Raw genomic sequence first — 24572 nt, 5'->3', positions numbered from 1 at the left:
TATATTTTTAGACAGAGTAGCTCTTCATTATGTGTGAAATAAACTGAAACTGGAAAGGGATTAGCAAAACAGGTAGATTTTTCCTGTGGTTTACCATGTGATTAGATCAGGCATTTATTTTTTATTTTCATTGAGCTGTTGTGTTAATTATCGATTTGCTGCTTATTTTACTTCCCTAGCATAAGAAAATAATAGTTCCAGGTTCAGTGAGGATCGCAGGAAATACCCTGGAACCAGTGATCTCAGAACAAACTGCTTTAGTTTGGAACAAGTGGTTCACCAAAAATTACAAAACAGTGATTTTTAGCTTCTCTTTTTTCTTGTTCTTATTGCAGCGAATAAAGAGGTATGGCAGTTCAAAATTCCTCAGACGTTTTACTGCTTTTGGCAGCCTTTGCTGACAGGCCTCCTTTCCCGAAGTTTTACACAGATCCTAATAGAGAAAATGTTTATGGAGTTGAAGGAATGTTCTGACTCTTCAGAACTCCGGCCTCAGTTCTTGATCAACTGGATTTCTGAGTTGCTGACTGGCATTGCCAAAGTAAACGCTGGTGAGTATGTCTGGAATTTCTGTGTGTAAAAAAAAAATGTAAGAGTCTCTTCTGTACTATTATGAAAACTGGGAGAGTGGTGTGACCTTTAGATGGAAAGTGCAATAACCTAATTATTACATTTTGTCATGTGAACATAGAGCTTTTATTGCATTTCTTACACTTTTCAACCTGCAGCTTATATATGTCATGCATTTCTTAGCAAAAAATTGAAATTGTTATGGGTGACTTTGCTGCAGCCTCCTCAAGATAAGAAAAGCCAATCTCTCCCCTGAAAGATCAGGCCCTTAAGTGCTATTTTTTCCAGATATTAGTACTTGTAGGAAATAACAGTAGCAGATAACAAATAAAGATGTTATATGCAACCTGTTGAGTTCCCTGTTCCCAGTTCTTTCCTCTCTTAACAGAAGCCTGTCTTTACAAGATACTTACATAGTCTTGCTGTCCTTTTTTAATCCTATCACAGGATTTTCATGCCTTCTGAACTTACACAAAAGTAATAAGTAATATTTTGTTTTCTGTTCCTAACTCCTTAGAACTATTTTAAATTGGCAAACTGTATGTTTCACTCCAGAAACAGGGGCTCAGAAGAGCTTTAATTATTTGAAGCATGTCACAGGAATTCTGTTAACAGGAATTTTATACTGCGATATAGTGTATCCCTGAGGAGGTCTCCAGGTGGTTAATTTTGCTGCCTCTCCTGGTCTGGCTCAGTCTGCACCAACGTTTTGCCAGTATCTGTGGCGGTCATGGGTTAATGTTTGATGCTTTCTGTCAGCGCTGAGCTTATCTATTATGTACCAAGATCCCTGAATGGTAATAGTTCCCAGCTGTTAAGTCTCCTCATTGCAGTGCTGTCTGGAATGATCTCAGGTCCCAGAAGGAGTATACTGCATTTATTTGGGACCATACTGTACAAACACATCTTGTGGCTTTCCTGTCTGGGATGGCATGCACAGAACCAGCTTGGGAACATCTGCACCTCACTGTGGTCACGTCTTGTGGAGCTAACCTAGCTGTCAGTGCATTGGCAAGTCTCTTGTAACAACCTTGATGTGTTTGGCCAGTACATCTGGTCTTGGACTTGGATTGGAATGCCAGCTTATTTGAGGATGGCTGTTCCAGTAAAAACGCAAAGGGATGAAGGGCATATTTTTAATGAGTTTTAAGCACCTTGTTGTTTTCATTATCTTCTTTGAAGGGAAGAAAAGACAACACTGTAATAAACAGGTGTCCGTGAAGGAGCTGTTCCTCCATAAAGTTCCTTTGCAGTGGATAAGACTGACTGATAATTGCTTGGAAGCTCCCTGCTGGGCAACCCCACACCTTCTTCAGCTGTAAGTTTGATCCTGTGAGCTAGAAAAGGGACAGCAAACAGTGCTCTGTAACAGCTTTGGCAAGCTCCCTTGTGATACGCTGAGTTATAGCTGCGTTCCCTTCCCTTCCTTTGCATCTAGTAAAAACTGTAGCAGGTGCATATAAAGCTATGCTTGTTGCTGCTCATCTCCCCATTGATTCTACAAAGAAAAGAAGGAGGAGAATTTAAAAGGATTGCACCTTCAAAATGAAAGTGAAGATTGTCTGGGGAGGTGTTAAAGCAGCAACCTGGTCTGAAGAAAAGTGACTTGGTAGCAGAGATCTGACTGCTTATACAGGTGATACGAATTTAGCACAGGTGGTAACTTTTTCACATGAAAACAGCAAAGCAGGAATTCAGTTAGAAGTATCCAAAGTCCTTAATTTTAATCACAAAGAGGGAGTATTCCACTATCCACCTACCAGGGAATAATCAGATTTGCATGTTAGAGGAGATACATGAGCGAGCTGTCTTGGAGGAAACTCACACTTAAAAGGCTGCTCAGCTTGATAAACCTCTGGAATCTTTTTTGCTTTTAAGACTTTTACATTGCCCTTTTCCTTTCTAGGATCCTCACAATCATGAGACCTCGCTTGCCACGTTCTTCGCGGAAAAACCTTCTCTATCTTGCTTCCGTTTACACGGAAGGAGGTGGCCCTTTGTCCAGTCCAGGCCTCTCTTCAGACTGCAGTGAACAGCCAATTTACACTATAGAGAGCTTACAGTGGAGGGCCAGGCAAGAAAATCAGGTTAAAAATCAAGGGCAGACCATAGAGAAACAAGAAGATGTGCTGGAGAGAGATGATGGTGTAGAGGAGGTGGAGGAGGAAGAAGAGATGATAACTGAAACAAATCCTTTGGAAGGACTTGCTCATTCTGGTAACATGGTGGCTATTGCTGAGAAAAGGGCAGCACTGCAAGGGTCTGCCTGGCAAATCACTGCAGGTAAAAAATGACTTTGTAAGACTTAGTCTTCGTCACTGGCAAATGTTAATTGAAATGCAAAGGCATCTCAGCCCTCTGGGCCTGGCCAGAATTGAAGTGTGCTACAAAATCACCTAAATGCCAAATCGCTGAAAACTCGTTTTTTTCCAGTCTTCTGTTTATGTGCAGGAGTCATCTCTCTTAAATTCTTAAAATACTGTGAGTGCTTTTTCCGGGAGCATGTTGTTAACTGCCTCGTTAAATTTTTTATTAGGCTTTTCCAAACTGTTTAAAATTTCAATGTGTCCAATTGATGGGGCAGCATATATGCCAGCTGTGAAAAAGAATATGACATATTCTGACAAACAGAAGTCCAAGAAACATCCGTATTTTCTTTGCCATCTCATCCCAGCCCACCTGTCTGTCCAGCATTGCTTTATTGGTTAATTAGGCTTCCCCAGCCTTATACTCTTCTACTTTTGTGGCTTCAGTTCTTCTTTAGTCACTGTTGCACTGTTCCTGTGCAGCTGCTAATGGAGGAATGAGCTACTGGATGCAAAAGTGCTGGTTTGTATCTTCATATGTGTACAGATGGCTCTTTCCATTTGCAGAAGTATGCAGAGTAATTTTTTGAAATTAACATATGTAAGTCAATCTGTATGTTTCAAACAAAAGTATGCTTAAAAGAGGAAGGTAAATATGAAGGGTTGCTCTAGAATACTGTGGGGTTTCTTTTAATGGACATTGTCTCACAGTCGTTTGGACGAGCTGCACTGTGTAAACTGCATGATATTACATGACTCCAGATGTGTCCCTGTTGTCTCACATACTACAGTGACTTTCTTTGGAAGAGATAGTAAGGTTAGAAATAAAATTAGTTAGAACTATAGTTGAGACTTGCTTTTGCTGAGTACATGAGATTGTTCATTTTTGCTGAATGGCTGAGTTGCATGAGACAGTATTTGTGGACTTGGGGGGGATCTCGTTTTTTGAAAATCTCTCTGGGGAGCTCAGACTTCTTGTTTATGCACTGTTTTTACCTAGATGAAGTACGATGGAAAAACTTTCCTCTTGGGAAACTCCCAGGTCAGACAGATGACCCTGATGGTCTCATGTTGGATAATTATTCCATGATGTCCCTGCTTGATCAGCCAGTGAGAGATGAGTGGAAGTCTCCCAATACAAAGTGAGTAATGGTGTGGGCAGGACTTTGCCCCTGAACCATGAAATGCGTTTGTCTCTCTGTGCCTTGTACTGTATGATGTGAAAAATTAAGGATGAGATTTCCTTTTCACTTCTGTTTGACTAAATAGTTTGACCCAAGTATCTACTACTATCTCTAATATCTGCTAACTGTGCTTCTCATGTATTTTTCAAGTCATGTGTGTGTTTGGAAGGACCTTTGCAGTGCTGGTGTGATAGCATAACAGTCTGCTCTTCAGACTGTGCTGACAACTTTCAGTGTTGTCTGATGCTGTTAGTAAGATACAGTCTGCTGATCCCTTAGAGTTACTAGTCTAGAAGTGCAGAATTTTTAAAACAAGCTACTGGGAGCTGGTGCAGAATCTGCCTGGTGATACACTGGGATGAATAACTTTAATGGGAAGAACTGTGGCCTTACAATTAAAGTGTTCAGGACTAGAAGCCTTGGGAGCCTCCCCCAGTGTCAGTTTTCCCAGACTAGCAAATCTTGTTTAGGAAGGAGGAGTCATTCTAAAATGCACAGTGGTTTGCTGAAGCACTTTGAGGTGCATTAGTGGGAAAGCCTGAAGATGAGGAGCAAAGTTAGCCACAGGAAGTGGTTAACTGCAGATTACTTTTGTAACACCTGAGGAAGGAATTGGCTGTACCTGACTGGGATGGTGAATATGCTGAGAGTTTCACATCAGTGAATGCAAATGTGTCTCTCTTCTGTATGCTTGAAATGGAGACTATAGTACGCTTCCTGAGTAAGGTCTATGTCCCTGCAGTCCCAGTTATTCATCCTGTGGTTAACCCAGCATGAGACGAACTCTCTTCTCACCCTCCCGCACCGCAACAGGAAACTCTTCCTGCTTGTTTGTACTGCGTTACTCTGACAGTATGCTTGCATTGTTGATGGACACAGTCGGACAGAAGTTACTGCTACCTGTATTGCTGTGACAACTCACCAGTATCATAGGAAGTTACTTCATGAAGCCCTAACAGCCATCCTTCAAAGCTGAAAGAATATACTCAACACTTCCCTCTCTGCATTTGTCTCCTTCATCTTTTCCTGTCATCAATTCTGAGAGCTGCTATTTGTAACTGCTGCTGTTCTCATTCCCTTCTGGGAATGTCCTTTTGTTTTGCACTCCTTGGGTCTTTTGCACTATCTGAAAGTTAAATGCAGTGGCGTAATTGGCAAGCAAAAATGTGATTTCCATGGTATCCTTTGAGGAAGCCAGCTTATAATCTTACCATCTTCACTCCTCCTGCTCTTTCTAAAAGAAACCATTGCAGGGATTATGAGATACTGCTGTTTAGCAGTGTGGAAGTTATTAGCACAGCCTCAGCAGGCTTGAAAACTCAGTTTCTGTTAACTGGGGCTCTGATCCTCAGCCACAGTATGTTGACATTGCCCAGTGACCTTTTCAGAGCTGCAGCTAGTAATTTAAGCTGCAGATCTGACCTCAGTAAAGAAACACAGGTTGTCACGGAAATAATGGTAACGTTCTATAAAGCTGTAGTTAGATCACCTCTGTTACTAAATGAAGCTTATCTAGTTAAACCACCCCATTGAAGACATTTTAATACGGTCATTATTTCACCCTTTGAAGTCAAAGGAGCTTGAATGCTGCAAGCTGCCAAATCAATTTCATCATGTACACAATAGGAGATGGGCTTATATGTATTTTAATCCAAGGAACACTTCAGAATATAAATGAATGGCAATTATTTTCTTAAACACTTGATAGGATAACTTCCTAATCAGTGATTCTTTCCCTGTAGTTGATGGGCCCAATCTAGTAGCTTCCAAAACACGTAAAGAACAGTGACAGTCATGCAGCCTGGGGTGTTGCATTAGGAAGAGCTCTTGCACATATTCATGTTTTCACATATTCAGAGTTGTCTTCAGATTAGCTTCCAGTTCCAAACGTTGCAAAAAGCAAGGTTTCCATTCTTCTCCATCCTCTTGGTCATCCTCCCCGGGACTAGTCTGCTCTTCTGTCAGTTCAGGCCAGATAAGAGGCTAGTGTTTCTGCTTGATTCATCCAATCGAAATGTAAAATTAGCGTCTCAGAGATTGCTAGGTAATCAAAAAGAAACTATCCTTTCCTACTGCTCCTCTTTCTGATGATCCAAATACTTAATGAAGTCCTTGGTTCCAACACTTCTACGAGAGGCAGGACCAAACCTGTCTCTCTTTATATGAGAGGTTAAATGAGTTATCCTTTTTGAGTCCTCTTGAATGATGTTAATCACTGACAAGACCTATACTTTGAGCACTGCATGTATTTCCTCTCAGACTGTGAAGAGAGCAGGTAACCATTTGTCTTCTGATAGTCTATCATCCCAAAAAGAAGATTAAATCTATACTAGATGCAAAAAACCCTTTTTGATTCAGTGGAAGAGCCCTTTGGTGTCAGCCAGCCATGAATCATGTTTCTTGCAACATGTTCCATGTTGGGAATAAGGCAAATTCCTGGAATTTACATATCTACTTCTAGTCTGCAGAGCCCTGGCACTCTCACTGTAGTCACAAATGATAGAATACTTGATCTCAGAGACTTTAAAGATAAAGCTGTTTGACTTGATGTTTAGGTAGGTGAGATCACTGATAAGAATAAAGAGCTGCAGCAGAATTCTAATTGGCTACAGTAATCAGTACCATTTGGCATCTAGCCAGCAGGCTCTGACAAGAGATGGGTGGGGGCTTCTTAATCTGATCCCCTTGGCTCAGTTGATTTTTCTGTGCATGGTAGCTGGAATCATCATTTTGGAGGCTGTAATGAAGTGTATGTGGAGTAGTGTGATTCACTGTTCTGGCTTGTTTGTAAGCTGCTACTTGAAACCAGCTGTAGCATGTGCCCTTTCTGACTTGTGTGTTGTAGGCTTCAGGTGTTCTATAATCTCAGTATATTTCTTGGAGTGGTTTCTAGAGTAACAGGAATTAAAAATCACCTAATGATTCCAGGTTCTGCTCTACAAGCAAAGGAATTCCTGTAGATATAAACTTTATATCATACCACTGATGTAGATGTTAAAGGAGCTAGAACTTGGCCATACTAAAGTCTGCTGTCTGTAAATCCACAGCACATTACTCAATTCATTTGTTAATAACCATTCACTAAAATTACTAATAAATGTTTTTTTTGTCATTTTGCTTTGGACATCAACAAAATCTTTGCTAGTGTCAGCAGGAGTTAAAGTGAGTGCTGGTATTGAAGTGTGATTAACTACAGCTTTACTCTGAGTGTGGAAACAACTCTGTTAAATAACATTTAGAATAGAATTAAGAATAGAAAATTTTGGTCAAATTATCATGGAATATAAGTCATCTCACGTGCATCTCTGTTCCATGCCAAGTAACGTGATATCATAGAATAGCCCAGGCTGGAAAGGACCTCGAGAGATCATCTGGTCCAACCTTCTGTGGGAAAGGGAGCCTAGATGAGATTGTACAAACTCCATCCTTGCCAAATTCCTCTTATCTAATAGGCTAAGCTTGATAGCACAAGGGGTAGTGCAAAAGACCCCCAGAAAAGGAAAAAAAAGCCACCAGGCTTTTCTATTTCTGAATTCCTGAGAAATGTGAGTACTTTCGGAGAGAAAACAGCAAGCAGAAACTATTACTATAGTGCTGCCCAATTTTTGCAGCTGATGTGCTTACCAATATTTTATCCTTGCCGCTTTTATTCCACACATTATGTGGTAACAGCGGTGGTTTGGGATGCTTGGTAGTCTGTGTCTGTTTCTTTTACCTCTAATCCTCTAGTTGCAGGTGGTTGGAGAGATGATCTGGTTATTCTTTTGTTGATCTCTCAGCCCCGGCTGCTTTCCCTCCTTTTCCCTCCCCATACCAGCGGTCATTCTGCTGCAGCTTCCAGCATCTGTGGTGGTGAGAGTGAGCAGGTAGTTGTTTTTTTTGTTGAATACAAGTGCCAGCAGTGGCAATATGCTCCTGTACTCTCAAAGGGAAGGTGAAGAATTGAGATTTATCGCCATGACACCATTCTACTATATCCCAAATTCCTCAAACGTCTGTGCCATCAGTATACTGCTAGCTGCTCCTGCAGCTGGCAAACACCTTGCAGTTGCTATTGCTTTGTCATCAGCAGGGTAATGAACTGTGTTCTCATTGCTTTTACTTTGGTTTTGGCTGCTTTCATTTAATCCCCACTAAATCTTTCTTCCTACTGCTGTTACAAGTTTTGATTGCTAGCCCTTCATAAGAAAGGCTCAGCTGTGGATGCTGGCAGCTGACCTGGAGATGTTTTCTAGGTAGTGTTTCCAATGTATTTTGGTTATGTTCCAACAAGAAAAAGTCCTCTGCGTTTAGAGTTCCATCATAGTTCCTAACAACTAGAAAGCAGAACCATAAAGCAAGCAACCACTGGGTGCACCTGGTCCTGCTGCTCCTTCAGTGTTGTTTCTTTCTCCTTCTTGTCAAACTTTGAGACTTGTAGCTGCTTTTGTGATGCTCACTTGTTGCAGTGAGTCATGTGAAGCAGTTCAAGTCTCAGCAGTTTTACAGCACTGACAAGCAGTAGTTGAGTGGTGTGATTAAATGGTGACTTGGTAAAGCTTCCAGTCTGTTCCTGACTTAATATCGCCTCTTGTGACTTCAGAATAGATGTGATCTAATTCTTTGGATTTGGAGGGCGTATAAGGGTAGTAGGAAAGAGTTTTGGGAGGTAAAACTTGTTAGGATTTTTGCAGAGCCATTGAATGTCCAAAGTGGGTAAGATTTCTGTTTTTCCAAAACTTGCTTTCCTTATCATGCTTCAAGAGCAAAGCGTCACAGTGTCATTAACAGAGAAGCTGGAACTGTGGTTCTGGGAGTTATGTCATCTGTGAAGGTGCTTTGAGATTCTTGCTTGGATAGTCTGCAAAGACACATATTTAAAGGATCTTAAGAAAAAACTCCAAACACAAAACAAACACCCACACGTCAACAAGTGCATCTAAACACAAGACTGACCTTTGGCTCAGCAAGTTTCTGATTCACAAATTGCTGGCAGATGGGAGGATAACTGGGAACACTGTTCTGTTCTGTGCTTGTGTGCTTACTTATGCATCTGCTTTTGAACATTGTTGGAGACAGGCAACTCAGACCTTTGATCTCAGCTAGTGCAAACCCTTTTACATACTGGAACTGATGTGCACCTAAGTCTGGACCCTAACAGCATGATGCACACTCTGGAAGATCTCCTAGGATGCATTCATCCTCCCTTCTCCCTGAATGTTAATAGTCTAGGAAATATGCGTGGCTGTTTTTTTAAAAGGCCTCTTTCTCGTAACAACCTTATCGGGGGTATTTTTCTCCCCTCCATGCTGTAAAAAGCATTGGAAAGTCAGATTTCTACTTGGTCATAAACAACCTGCAACATGCAGGTTTAAAAAAAATGCATAGCTGTAGAGTCGCTCTAGTTTTAAAACAAAATGAGAAAAATATTCATGAAAATGAACCATTTTCTTTATTTGTAAGCTATTCTTTGGAACGCACTGTTCAATGATTTTCCACAGGTAAGCCGTTACTTATCCATACTTTAGGTAATATTCTCTAGGTTTTACTTTCTAGGACTTGTTTATGATTCCATTGCTTGCAACAAATTAGAAATAAGTGATCCTTGCTTCTGGGTATGTGAAAAGAAGCAGCAAGTCATACAGAACAGACACGGCTATGGGGAAATGCCAGGTCAACCTGTCTGTACACAGAAGAAGAGCAGATATGTTGCTATAGGATAGAAAAAGCTGTCGGCCAGCTGAAGATTTCCAGGAGGTTCTTGGGCTCAAGGCTTAGCTGAAGTATATAAATTCCCAGGAATTTCTGCTCTGTGCCATACTTGTGTAACTGTAATGGGAAGTTTTGCTAAAGATACTTAGCAGAGGCAAGAACCTTGGAATAACGTGGGTTGTCTTCAGGAGGCAGTGCGCTCTATGCCATACTACTTGCCTACACACTTGACTGTGGCCCCTACCTTGACTTGGAGAATAAGCTGCCGGTAACCAGAACAGAAATGTTTGCCAAGGCACACAGCTCCTCTTTTCCTGGAAGAGACAAACCTAACTTGCATTATTAATTCTTGCTCACATGTACCAAAACACTCCTCTTGATATCTGCAAACGGACAGTTGGAAGGGCCTGTTTTTTCCAGTTTCTTTGGTGCTTTTCTTGCAGGTAATGCTTAGTTATTTGGTGCTTGCAAGGATATGAAAAAACATGTGGTGACATTAAGGAATTCATGACAGAGTGGTTGGTGTAGATTGATTGTTCGTAGTTTTATGGTTAGGAGGAAGCTGCCATTTCATTTTATAGTGCAAAGTAGTAGATTGCCCTGGAGAGAATTAGACCTTTTCTGCAATGCCTGTCCTGGGGGCAAGGGTGGAATTTCTATGGTGGTGCTTTGCAGAGAGGCTTAAACTGATGTTGCCATGAAACTAGCCATCAGTGAAACCAATTACACAAGCTGTTTAGAAACCTTGCTTTAAAAAAGGGAGGGGAAGCCTGAGCCACCAGTAAATATCTTGCAGTTAAGGTTGAGGGTATCATTCAATTTTTACCTACAGTGTTCTGTTCTTTTCATATACCATGGAAATAAAAGAAGAGGGAAAGTGATGTACACGATGTAGCTGACTTCCTGAAGAAATCGCTTAAGAGCTGATTTCTGCTGCAGTGCAGTGCCTCATGATTATGTTACAGAAGCAGAATGAGTCCCCACTAACTACTGCATTGCAGACCTGCACAGAGTGTGTTGCCTGTTCTGTGTAGCATAGAATTACTTGTACTTCTTGAACTCGTACTGCAGAGAAAACCAAAGCAATGTACAAAGCAAGTGCATAAGGAATCATCTTGCTAACCCCAAAGTTCAGCCACTTCTTGGGTGGAATGTGGTAGCAGCTAACACAAGCATAGCAGAAGTATGCTGGAAAAGTAGTATCCTGGAAACTTAAAATAGCAAAGGTCACACCAATTTCTACTCACTGTAGGCTGTTTTTTTCACATTGTCTTGAAAATAGTCTTCTGCATAGATTGCTGCATGTCTTTTCTTCATATTTTAATATGAAACAATTTCAGTATATATTCAATGGTGAAATTGCCATAGAGGTATATAATTAATTGCTTCTAGGAATTTGTAGATTGTCTTGAAACTTGCTTTAATCAGAATTTGCTGCTGTCATCTTTGAAGAGACCTCATTTTAAATAACGTCAATGACAAGATTTATAATTGCTCTTACGTGATTCTTGTGTAAGTTACAAGACCTTGTTGTCCAGAAGGTGCCTCAAAAGAACCTGAGGCTTTGCTTCAAATCTACGCTGCATGTATTTGTGACACGAAGGTACTGAAGGGCCTTAAGGCACCAGTGGTGTCATGACTGTAAAGCTATACAAGACAGTACCAGTTCAAAGAGTTTTTCTAGCCTAAAAGACAGGAAAAAGAGGAGTCAGAATGCACTGGCAAATCCAGAAAGTGGATTAATTTTAATTTATTGTTGTTAGCTGCTTTTGATTTTGGAGAAAAAGCAAACCTATGGGAAAGGAGCATGGTTTGACGGCTGAAGGCATGTTTCCTCATGTTGTATTTAGGCATGAACAGGAGCAGGGAGAGATGACAAACCATTTCTCATGACAAACCTCTGTCCCCTTATTACCAGAGATATGGGGATGGAGAGTGGGTTGGAGTAGTTACAACAGAATCCGAAAGACCTAGAACCTGTGCTCATTTCAAGAAAAGCATGGTTGCACCAGCAGAGCCAGAAGCTGGCTCTAGCCTGCTTTTGAATGCTGTAAAGAGGGGCATCCTTCCAGAGTAGAGAATCTCATTGATGCTGTGAAGAATTAACATGGCAGTCTAGGTGATTTTTATACTAGAGAAATAGGATTGAGTTGGTGAGTAAAAAGGTTCATTCCTCCTTATCACTTCTGCTGGTGTGTATCCTACCTCAGCTCTGTCTGCCCTGGATTGTCTTGTACCGAGCAAGAAAGTTTTGTTTTCGACATGAAGCTCTGTCTGTCCCTAAACTAGCAAACAAACTGAGATTAGGCTCAGAACATTCTAACATCCACATTCATTTGAGTCCACAGCAGTATTTTCCCTACACTGTTCTGTACTGTTACAGATTTAATACAGTCTCTTCAAGCGAGTAGTGTTGTGGTGCACTGCAAAAGCTGAGTTGTGCTACCAGAACAGAGCTGTTGGGCCCTTCCTTGAATGGAAGCAATTACTGTTAAGCTTGGGGTTTTTTTTCGTTGGAGAAGGCTTCGCCCCTTCCTGAGAGGAGAGAGAGGTTCTTGGATTTATTAGGAAATGGCAGAGGGAGATAGTTGGAATCCAAGAAGATAGCAAGGGAATAGAGGGAAATATGGAGGCAGCTTCAAGGTAAAGTGGAAGATACAATTCTGGAAATTACTTGTCTGTTGCAAAGGAGGTTAGGATGACCAGTTTATCTGTTCTTCCCTAGTCCAGTGTATTTTATGACTGTGTCTGCAGTTGAATTTCGTTACCTGCACACATTCCAGTGGTGTGACATACTTCGCGTGCTTTTTATGGTAGATACTTTCTGATGTCCAACTGCCTGATACTGTTTGCCTTGTGGTTTCCCAGTACCATCGAGAACTATTTTGTTGAAATGGAAGAAAGGGCATTTAGCTGAAGACACCTAATTAATGCATTTCAGTTAGAAGCAGTATCTTCAATATTACTGCATGTGATTTTGGTTTTTTTTCCCCTTCCCTTAAAACCAGGCAATTGGGTGGTGCAAATCAGTGTGAATAAATGCACTGCGATGCAGCATTGGACACAATTTAAACTACTCATAGGCACAGAATGGCTCTCGCTTAGCTTAAACTATTCAAGATCACTACTAATGGTAGTCACTGAGGACAACTTCACAGAAACCTTTCTGTGGAAGAAAAGAACAACCTCAATTTCTTTATTTAAAGATTTTTTTAAAAAACAGTAAAAATAATACAATGGCATCAGAAGTGTGCAGTGACCTGGTGTAGCATACTGGGTTTGTTTTCTAGAAATTCAGTCTCAGTGCAGTAGTAGAAAAGCCTGGGACAAATTTGAATTACAGAAAGCAGAGTCCTCAAAGAGCAGGAGTGAGCACGCAAAGGTGACATTTCTTATCCTTAAGAAAAAGGGCATGCTAGGCATAGCTGCCAGCAAATTGTTTGAGCTGGGTCACTCTGAATTTTAAAGGTAGTTAATACTGGAATAAATTGCCCAGGAGATTGTGAAGTCTCTATCCTTGGAGACATTCAGAACCCAGCTGGACATGGGCCTGGGCAGCCTCTTCCAGATGACCCGAGCAGGGGGATTGGAATAGACAGTCTTAATGTTGTCCCAAAAATCAGGATTCTTTCACCCGGTGTGCAAAAAAGCCGATTAACACACAGAGCCGAGATATTTGTTTATTTCATGTCTGCGCAGAGATGGGTGCTAGGTGGTAACTCCACAAAGCTAGCACACCTGGTTAACACACAGTAAAGCATTTTATACCTTTCAAGCAACAGTTATCAGTATTTTTACAGTTTTGCTTAGTTACTCTCGTTCCTATTGGTTCTCGCAAGTCTCATCTCCACTTAAAGTTGCAGTGTCCTCCTTTTTTACTGCGCATATTCTGTGAGGAAGGGGCTTCTGTTGGTAGGGGGCTCTCCCTACTCAAGGGTGGGTTTTCTAGTATGTGAATTAGGATAGTTCACTCACAGTTCAAGTAGCTCTTTGATTGCCCCTGTGCTTATCTTGGTATTTCTTTACCCACTGACTTACTTATGGTGTCATCTTGTTCCTCGTTAACTAAATAGCATCCTTTGTTTTTGTTTCTCGCATATCTCCAACATTAAGAGGTTTCTTCCTACCTCAATGATTCTATGAAAATGTCTCTGCTCGTTTCTCTTCCTACTTCCTCAGTGAAAACTGATAATAGCAATAAACTGCTGAAGTAGTTTTAGTAATAACCTAAAAACTAATTGAAAAGAAGCCTCCACGTGTAACCACTTTTGTCCAAAACTAAAACTAATTTGAGGTGTTTGTAGGAACAGTAAGACTATCCTGTGGAATCTAGTTAGTACTTGTTTTCAGGAGTAGTATATTTGAGGACCTGTAAATTAACCACAAAGAGCCTGGGATTAGGAGAAAGCAACTTTGTAATACATATATTTTATTGTTTCTGTTTGGTTTTGTGCTGTCTTCTGAGGCACCTAGTTCTGGCTACTCAGCAAACGTGGGAGTGTTTAGGTTGTGGATTTGATTTCATTGTGCAACTTCTGTTCACCTAACACTATTTGGAGTCTTATAGCCTGCAAAAGAAACAGATATGTCTTTTTTTTTTTCCCTCATTTTTGAAAGGACGATCATTTCTTTACTGGCTTCAGAATTGAAGATTCTGTGATTGACTGGGGGGCGAAAGTCTTTAAATATGTTCTGTTTTCATTAAATGGTAGAGTTCTCATAGGTTAGTGTGTTGGGGTTGTGTAGCAGAGGGGTTACAGAGGGGGCTCCTGTCAGAAGCTGCTAGAAGCTTCCCCCAGCTCCAGACTTGGACCCGCCTCTGGCCAAGGCCGAGCCAATCAGCAACGGGAAGAAGCTGCTAGAAGCTTCCCTGGCTCCAACCCGGACCCGCCTTTGGCCAAGGCTGAGCCAATCAGCGACGGTGGTTGCGCCTCTGTGGTAGCCTGTTGAAGAAGGGAAAAAGGTCTCCTGAGGTAGAGAGTAAAAAGGGAGAGATTAAAAAGGTGGAGGAGGATGGAGGAGGAGGAAGAAGAGCTACAGTAAAGAGAAAAGGAGAGGAAGAAGATGGAAGAAGACGAAGAGGAGCTACAGTGAGGAGTGGGGTGTGAGAGAAACAACCATGCAGACCCCGAGGTCAGTGAAGGAGAGGGAGGAGGTGCGGGGGAGCAGAGGTTCCCCTGCAGCCCGTGGTGAGGCGGCAGGCTGTCCCCCTGCAGCCCAGGTTGGGTAACGGGGGAGCAGAGATTCCCCTGCAGCCCGCGGAGGAGCCCAAAGGCCGCGACTCTGTGGTAAAGCCCGCGCTGGAGCAGTTCGTGGAGGACTGCAGTGCGTGGGAAGGACTTGAGCTGGAGAAGCTCATGGAGGGCTGACCCCCGTGGGAGGGAGCCCACGCTGGAGCAGGGGCAGAGTGTGAGGAGCCCTCCCCCTGAGGAGGAAGGAGCACAGAGACACCGTGTGATGAACTGACCAGAACCCCCATTCCCGCCCCCTGCGCTGCTGGGGGAGAGGAGGTGGAGGAATCGGGAGCAGAGCTGAGCCCGGGAGGAAGGGAGGGGCGGGGGGAAGGTGTGTTTTTAAGATATGGTTCTATTTCTCATTATCCTACTCTGATTTGATTGGTAACAAACTAAATTGGTTTCTTTTTCCCCAAAATCGAGTCTGTTTTGCCTGGGACCATAAGTGGTGAGTGATCCCTCCCTGTCCTTGTCTCGACCCACGAGTTTTTTGTTGTATTTTCTCCTGCCCATCCTGCTGTGGAGGAGGAGTGAGTGAGTGGCTGCGTGGTGCTTTTTTTCCGGCTGGCCCTAAACCACGGCAGTTAGCAGGTATTTTGCTGTCCTTTCACCTCTGTGACTGAGAGTTCTTTCTAGGCCTGCTAGTAAACCATTTCAGCAAGTGGGTCACAAGCAGCAAATAATCTGTCAAAAGAAAAGTGTTTCTCATGTCGGCAGATGAAATTCTGCAACGGTCTAGATCAAACTAATTGACCAGTTACTGTTTCCTTCCCTTATCAGTAGCACTAGGTTCCTTTGGAGGAAGATGCCTGGACTGCATTTTGAAATATGACTTAGTCATGGTGAGGACTGATTGCATATTGATTGCAAACTAAAAAGTTGCAAGCCAGATATATAGATTTCAGTGCTTCATTGTGCAGACTCTGAAAAAAGCCAGCAGGTGTTGCTTTCCCCTCTGCCCCCAATAATTGCTTTCCATGTGGCCTAAGATGCAGAGAGGAGCGATTGCAAGAGCTTCATCTATATTCAGCCAAGGAGGTGGTTTTCTTTTTCTCCTCATGTGCTGCTTCCAATTGGCTGGTTTTTGAACCCTGTAATGTGTCATGCAGCTCATATTACTAGAAAATACCCATGTAGAAAATGAAAAAGCACATACCAGGCCAAAACTAACACGTTTCTGCATCTCTTTGTGCGGGTGAAATGGGCAGACAGTTTCTGCCACTCGGACCACAGCCTGGCAGGAGGCCAAGGAAAAAAGCTCAAAAAGAAACATGAGGAAAACCTGTTGTTACCAGAAATAAAAAGGAGGAGAACCTGATTTACTCCTGGAGCTGAGCCTGGAAACAATCCATGTTTCATCAGGAGTGTTACAACAGCAGCTTGTTCATTCTTCTTACTTCCCTTGCATAGCAGCTTCTCCGTTTGCCAAAGGCCATGTGGCACCAGAAAGGTTGTCTGACTTGCCCAGAGGCACAGGGGAGCAGATTTTCTTGGCTGCTTCTCAGGTATTCTTGTATGTAGAAACTTTGTCCACTGTCTTGCAGCTACATGGGTTTTCTGCTTCCCCTTCAGAAGGGGTTTGTATGGGCTATTCCAGAAGGAGTGTTTGCTATTTACTTCTTCTTTGATACTGCCCTCCAACTTCACTGCCTGCAGAGAGCTGTTCCAGCAGGCTCACTGTAGGGGTACCGCAGTATGGTGTAAGAGATTGTGAAAATGTGACGCTTTTGAAAATATCCATAAGATGCTTGGAAAAAGCAGCTGCAGCATAGGCAATAGGACACACCCTTTCTAAAAGCCATGGCCATCTTTGTCTTTCTGGCTCCACAGACTTAAAGCAAATGAAGGTAATAAGCTGCAGAAAGGGTTTCCTGGAGCATGGAGTTTGACATTAATTTGGAAAAAGGGCTTTGGATAAGTCATGTAACAGAAGCAGAACCTCTTGCTGCAGCCCTAATTCACCAGGTCCACAGATGAGAATGGTGCGCTTGGTGATCATATGATGCGTTTAATCTATGTTATTTAACATCCGCCTGAATTCTGCCTGCCTTGTTTGAGGTCTGTGCTTCTTACTAAATAGTTCCGATGAATCTGTAGCAAAATTTGATTACATACCAGGAAAAATAAGTTTCAGCTGACAATGTCCTTTCCCTTTTAAAGATGAACTCAAATCTTGAGACAGTCAAGAGCCCATCTCAATTCCTGTGTTTCACTTCTTTTTCTGCTTTTGTTGTTGTTTCTGGAGGTTCAGAAAATTGGAGAATGTGCCTTCCTTACGCTGAAAGCAGCAGCCTAGCTATCCACAAAGTTTTCCCCCACAAGGTTGCTGGATAAGTAATTTTTTGTTCTTTCCCTGCTCCTGTTTTTCTGCCTGCCACTTACCACACAGTTTGGCCTCTTGTGGAACCCTTTACACACAGTTTCTCTGGTTTGCCATCAGATCTTCCCAAAGACAAGCATGCTGTTTCCAAAACAGAATAGCCTGAATCTCAGAGAAGCAAAATAGTTCAAAAAGAGCTGAATCCAGCCAAAACCAGTGAGTTTTGAGGTTGTACTCCATTGTCACGTATTTAGCTGTCTTTGCAGATATACTATTGGAAAAAATTAGTGGCAAGCAAGTGACTGGGGGACAAAGTAGCACTGATCATGGAAAAGGCACTTTCTCCCTTGAATCCCAAGTAATAACGTACTCTTACTCTGCTTGGCGGTACTCTAGTTTCATCCCTCCTGAAAAGTGGTTGATCTGCTGTGATGAGCTGGCTCTTGGTAACCTTCATGCGGTACAGTTAAGGCAGAGAATGATGTCAGTGTCTGTCCCCTGAGTCCCTGTCCTGGGAATGACAGCAGCTCTGTGAAGTCCTGAATGATGAGTATACCTCACAAGGGAGGAAAAATTATCCCATTAGCAGGCTGAATTCAGGATAGTTTCCAACAGCCAGAGGAAGAATTATCCCATTAGCAGGCTGAATTCAGGATAGTTTCCAACAGCCAGAGGAAGAATTATCCCATTAGCAGGCTGAATTCAGGATAGTTTCCAACAGCCAGAGGAAGACCGTTGGGTCATTACACTGAGTGTGATAGCTGTGATGTTTCTATGTTGGCTTTGCCTGTGAGGCCTCTGGCAGTGTTTCATCTGAACAGGGAGTGTCTAAGAGGTGGTTTGACCTTAAAGGAGAAATTATCTGTCTCTGAGGAGCTCTGAACAGCAGCCTCTGCTGTATAGCCAGTTATTCCAGTGCTGAACATCTGGAAAAGGCACTGAGTTTTTCGGTGTATAGGTTGAAGTTGCTGTATAAATAAAACTTTCCAAACATCTCAGTCTTGTTTGCAGAAATTATTTTCTGTCTCCAGAGGTTTTTGGTTTTATTTTAACATGAGACATAAGTTCCTGTGATGGTTGGATACTTTGGAAAAGCTTACAGTTCCTTCCTCCCTGGTCCTGAAAGATTCTTTGGTGGGTTTTCTGGTGTGTGCTTTGTATGTGTGTTGTCAAAGTTTGTGTTTAGTGTTGCTGTGGCAACCTCTGAAGCTTTGAATAGCTGCTGCCATCCTCAGGCAGACATTTTGTTTTTTGTGATAAGCGTAAGTGCTTTTTGTTTACTCCCAGTGTCAGTTTTACCTGACAGCAGGGGCAAATTTGGCAAATAATGACCACTTGGAGAGTTTTCTGAGGGTGGAGTTGCTGACATGCAGTTGCTTTAGGGATTGCATCAAGCAGTTGCACTGACATTTAAAAAATGGGGTTCATCATTTAACGGTCATGGATAATGACTGGATTTTGTTGTCCTAAGGATGAGATGCATAAGCAGGTTGGTGAGAGGGATGGTTAATATGTGCTGAAGGGTAAAGACAGTGAGTAGGCAGGGAATATATTCTTATCCTGGAGGATGCTAGGTTGTAGCTAGGAGTGTATGAGCTCTCCTTGGGCATAAGGAATAGAGAAAGTGAAAAACATGCACAAGACAACCAGATTTTCCCTTTTTGTCCTTCACAATGTCAGATACCAGGTTTCAAGTGGATCCTTTAAAGATTTGTTTTATTGATAAAATTTAGTTTTCACCTTCAGCATTCTCATAAAATGAATAAAAATGATAAAACAAACCCTTAAGTTCCTTCACATAGTAAAACTTTGGGTGGGGAAGGGTTTACATATGTTCTTCAACTGTTCTTTGAGCCTTGTGTTTGACAGTGCCTTATGCCTGGGAACACTGTATAAAATCTTACTTGTTCCTTTGTAAGCTGTGTTAGCGAGTCATGTAAATGGGTCGTTGTTTTGGGGGATCTCCTGGGACTCAGCCCTAACTGGGTAACTTCTGCAATGAAAAGGGATTTTACGCCTGTTTGAGTGAGCCACCTTCTAAAATTAGAAATTACTTAGCATGCTGTGGGTGTCACCAAACAACAACTTCCTTTAAAGTCTCTGTAAAAGCACTAGTTTCTTGTGACTTCTTTGTGAAGCCATGGGAATGGCTAGTTTCCATGTGCAGAATGTATAGGCATTGTAACATTTGTAACTTGTGACAGACTGTTTTCATGTCGACCACTTGCTGTGTTAGCATTTCACCTGATTAGCTTGTATTCCTAGCTGCAAAGGACAGATGAAGGTTCAGATGAAAATTGTTGTGTGGTTATTTCTGAAGTCATGTCTCCCTCACAATTGTTAGTAACTGGTAACCTGTCCTTTGGTTTGTGCTTTGGTACCTTTGGCACCTCGGGACTGTTGCCTCTCTTGAACGAACTGATTAAAAAGTAAGGACATTCCAGCAGCTAAATGTTCAGAGCTAAAAATGAGAAATGACATTTTGTTTTGGAAATAAAACTTGTTAACAAGTTTAAAGTGGTATCAAAATTACTTTGGTGATGTGAGCTTCTAAATCGGCTCAGTACTTATGTGCTTTATTTCTCTTCCTCTAACAGCTCTGCAGAATTGAATATTCCTGTGACAGGAGGATTGTTATGGACCCAGAATGACTTCCATAAAATAAAAAGTGGCCTTCAACTTTTCTAGGACAGCAGAGTGCTCTGCGGCTTTCGGTATTGCACAAGATAAGTGGCATGGAAGAACTAGTAATGGTGATGGGGAAATAGCCACTCCAGGATTTTTTTTTTTTTTTTGGTGAAGATTTACTGATTTTTACCATGTAGAATCAGTATTTTAGAAAGGTGGTGTGTTTTAAATTCCATGTGTAGTAACCATTGTCTTGCTTAACCACTATAATGAACTTTTAGCTCTAGTTGATGTTTGCCAAATACAGTTAGAGTACTTCGGAATCCCTCAGTGTTCCTTAATTTTTTTCATAGTTAATAAATACAACCAACTGAAGGCAAACCTTCTTTCTGGATCCTGTTTTTCCTTTTTCACTCAGGTATTCTGGAAAGTGTCCTCTGGTCCTCGTTAGCCCTTCCTGTTTCAGTGACGCTAATATTGTCCTGTATGAGTTTGCATGATTTTGCCAGGATAAGATTGTGCTACAGTTTTCATCTAGCTAGGTTTTCACATGAAGCTTTAGGGATCACGCCTAGTTATAGCATGGCTGAATGCACTGTAGTGCATATATCTTTGAAAATTTTTTTTCTCACCATTTTTTTCAAGTGATAGTCTTGAGGCCACTACTATCTCTTTTTAATTAAAGTTTTCTGCTTGATGTTGTTTCTGTTAATGATTTTGCTGAGGTTGATAACTAATACTGTGGTCTTTGCTGAGAGCTAGTGTAATTACTGCGGAAATGGACTTGAGTACCTTGTTGGAAAGTTGTTGAGAAAAAGGACTTCCAGCTAGTTTTTCCTAAATTCAGTTTTCTTTACCTGTATTAAAGGTTCTTGGAACTTGGTGGCTTTTGCAATTACCTGTCAAAAAATAGGAGTTTAAGCATATATTTATTGCAGGATTCCTCAGTAAGAATTTGTTGGAGTATATCTGCTAGAGGGTAAGACAGAGCCTTTCTCTGAGTCAGTCTAATAATTTGCAGTATTTACAAACTAAACAGAAACAGGAACATAGTGCAGGATTGTGAAATGGAATCTTTTTGGTTCTTTAGAGCTACTGCTGACATTATGTGCTAATGTTCTGTAGAAAGAGATACAAAAAGGGACGTACAACTTTAGCAGTACATCAGATAGGATTGAATTGCAAGTTTAGAACAGCAACTTCATGGATGCTTTGGGCTGGCTCTCAAGTAAAGGCTTAGCTAAATGTCCATAATGTAAGTATTTCTTTGTTCTAATTTTTTGTTGTGCTGTTCTACTGCAGTTACTCTTTACCAGACAGCCAAAAGTTGTTTAAAATGGAAGATACGTTGTACATTTCCTTCTCTAAAAACAAGCAGTGCTAATGCAAAAAACAAACTTCTCTTTCTCTTAGGAGGGATTTTTCATGTAAGCCCTTCCCCTTTCTAGTATTTTTAGAAATTTCTCCTTTTACCCAGCAGTTCAAGCTTATTTAGGAAATTTTGAGTGAAGATTTGTTCTTTTATTACTGTATTTGGTAGAGTATGAAATTACTTAAAGTATTGTATTTGGTACTTCTGAGGTCTGTCAATGCAAACAAGCACAACAGGAAAGCGTGATGCTGGCAAATACTGTGCTACATGTAACCTTTTTTCCCCTTTGGTAAAGGTTTACTTGGTAAATTCATGTGCTACTATAGTTTCTTCGTCAGCTGTAGTTACTGCCCTGTGTGTCTGCCACTACCCCACCTGGCGAATTATGGAATAAAAATCCTGGTCTTTGATCTAATTGCAGAGTCAAATACAATAGTTGAATACAGTGCTGTGAGTGACTTGCAGAAAAGCACAAATCTGCCAGATGCTTTAAAAAAAGAACACCAAGACTTGAGGAGAAGCCATAGTAATGGCATGAATTTTAAACAAAGTGTTACTGGTGGGGGAGGGGGGGGAGCAGGCTTGAAACAAAGGAGGGAAAAAAAGAAGTTGAGAATGGCTGGAGACAAGAAACATAAATGTTTCGATTTTTAAAAAGTAAAGAAGGGGCTTCTACTGAAACAACGAAAGTGTAAAATGTAGACAATTATGTATTGCTCTGTTCAGGATTATGAAACTTGGTGTTCGTTTGATCTGATTAATTCACAGGAACAATTTTGTAGCTGCTTTCCCAAGTGCCTGGCAAATGACAATGTTACTATGAATAATACATAATAAATGCATAGATAACCTTAACATTTAAAGCCAGCCAGTTCAAATGACACAAAAAGCAAGTAAACAGTTACTGTATTTGGTACTTCTGAGGTCTGTCAATGCAAACATAACAGTTCAAAAAGCAAAGGGTGATGCTGGCAAAATACTGTGCTACATATAATTTTTTTCCCCTTTCATGAAAGTTTACTTGGTAAAATTTGTTTTCAACATGCGAGTTACTTTCTTTGCTAGAAACATACTCTGAGCGGGGATAGGAAAGGCAATGTTGATGTATTCCTACATTACTTGATTTTTCCTTTGCGTTGGGCAGGACTTCTTGAGACTGCTTTCTCCCTGTAAATTAATCTCTCCAGACAGATTTTTACTGTCTGAAAAAACATCTCCAAAGGGAAGCTATAGAAAGGATTGGAGATAGAAGCTGGGACTATATGGAACAAATCATGCAAACAGGAATTGCTGAGGAAGTTAAGGCCTGGGTCCACTGCTTTTGTGGCCTGTGATCCCTTTTGGCTTTCTCCACTTTTTGAATTTCTTTTCAATGTAAGTAATTGGATAGAGTAGTGGAATCTTATTAGGATAACTTGTTCCCAGCTGTTCAAGTCTTTAATGTTCTGTTTTCTCATTCCCAAAGGCAGCTACTCTGACAAGGACTTCAGCTCTACCCAGGGGTTACAGTTTTGGGGAGAAAACTGGAACAGTAAGACTATCCCGTGGAACCTAATTAGTACTTGTTTTCAGGAGTGATATACTTGAGGATGTAAATTAAGCACAAAGGGCCTGGGATTCAGAAAAAGCAACTTTGTAATACAGGTATTTGGTTGGTTTTGTGCTGTCTTCTGAATCACCTGGTTCCTGGCCATTGTGAGAGCAAACATGGTAACGGTGAGAAGTTCAGGCAAATCCAGACAGAGATGATCTTTGTATATCATTTTCCTTTTGTTAGCTTTACTACCCCCGCCCCCCCCAACAAGTTAAAGCAGTTTGAGTCAAAGCAATGGTAATAAATGGCATTGTCCATCTCTGTATTACGCAATTTTTCTTTCGCCATTTAAACAATCATTCCCCTTACTATGGAGGAGATGATACAAAGGATGTTGTTCTGACAAGACAGCGGGACCTAAATAGCACTTTTTTCTCTGCTTTTTAAAGAAAAGTAAAACTCTTGTCCTGTTCCTTCACAGATTTAAGCACAGATGGAAAATCTGAGCATTATGTATGATTTCAGAATCTGGGTATTTTTCAGTAAATCAGCTAAAAATACTGAGAAATAATTTGGACAAACAACAACAGTTGTTTTGGACAAAACAGCTTTTTGGGGCTCTCACCTAAAGAGCGTTACAAAATAAAACCAAATAGAAATAGAAACAAATAATCCAATGGCTCTCAGTTTTATTAAATAGCAAATTTATATATATATATAAAGTATAACATGTTTCATATTATTAAATAATTGTGCAAACCTTTTACACAGAGCAGGGGCGGGGGGAACAGGTAATAGCCTATATTTCTTTTAGATTCTTCTCTCAATTCTTTTAATACATTTACAAACTTTAAATACCACAGACCAAAATCATAGATACTGTATAATAGCTCTTCAAAGGCTAACCAAACACTGGCATGAGAATACTTTAAGTGACAGTGCACTTGTGTTTTTCCAGTTGAAATATTGCAAGAAACACAGTTAATAAGGGCTCTGTCACGCGGACAAGCTCTGGGTACGTAAGAGGAGTATTAAAGCTGAGCACTCACCACAGAAATAAAATAGTGACAGATCTAACGATCTGACTATTATGAGTCCTATAGTACTAATGCTTCAGGTAAACTTTGGGCGAGTCAAGATAAAGTAATATTTCAACTCTGTGGAGCAAAGTCTCACAGAAATGATGCATGTACCTCCTCTTCAGCATGGAGTTTTAAAAATCGGTATAGTCAAAATATGTCCCTTGAAGTGTTCCTTTTTGTGGTTTGGTATACATCACAGGTATACCTGCATGTCACCAAGTTATTTGGACAGATTCTTTGCATGTTCTGACTTTATAATTAAGAATTTCAAAACGCCAAAATTCACGATTTGAGGCAAAATGGCATTAAAAGTATGTAGGGGGCACTCAGATAGATGTTTTGGTTTTGTTTGGTTTTTTTAATGGGGATCTTTCTGCTTGTTCTAAGCAACCATACCCACAACCTTCTATTTTTAAGTTTACAGTTAAAGCATTTTTACAAAAGCTGAACAGACTCATGCTAGTGAATGAGTTGTTACATGCAGCAGCAACTGGAGCAGTGCACGCTTATTACTACAGAGATTTACGAATACCACATACTGGTTTAACATCCATTTTCACTCATTTTGTCATTAAGACTTACATTATATTTGGGTCAACCGAAAAAACCCAAAGAGATTTATAAAATGTTACAACCATTAAACAGTAATGT

At 41.0% G+C, this 24572-nt stretch overlaps 1 protein-coding gene across 2 annotated transcripts in view; it reads left to right on the top strand.

The window, feature by feature from the left end:
• LAS1L (LAS1 like ribosome biogenesis factor) overlaps nt 1–20327 on the top strand; it is a 47322-nt gene extending 26995 nt beyond the window's left edge. For both annotated transcript variants that reach the window (XM_050901574.1, XM_050901573.1), the window contains exons 9-13: nt 336–551; nt 1753–1888; nt 2477–2853; nt 3877–4018; nt 19903–20327. In XM_050901574.1, coding sequence (XP_050757531.1) covers nt 336–551; nt 1753–1888; nt 2477–2853; nt 3877–4018; nt 19903–19993 — 962 coding nt within the window. In that variant the 3' untranslated portion in view covers nt 19994–20327. The remainder of the gene's footprint in view (nt 1–335; nt 552–1752; nt 1889–2476; nt 2854–3876; nt 4019–19902) is intronic.
• The last annotated feature ends 4245 nt before the right edge of the window (nt 20328–24572 follow it).

Source organism: Gymnogyps californianus, chromosome 9, assembly GCF_018139145.2.
Source record: "Gymnogyps californianus isolate 813 chromosome 9, ASM1813914v2, whole genome shotgun sequence".
Classification (NCBI taxonomy): Eukaryota; Metazoa; Chordata; class Aves; order Accipitriformes; family Cathartidae; genus Gymnogyps; species Gymnogyps californianus.
Note: the sequence above shows the minus strand (reverse complement) of the source record. Positions and strands in the feature narration are given on the sequence as shown.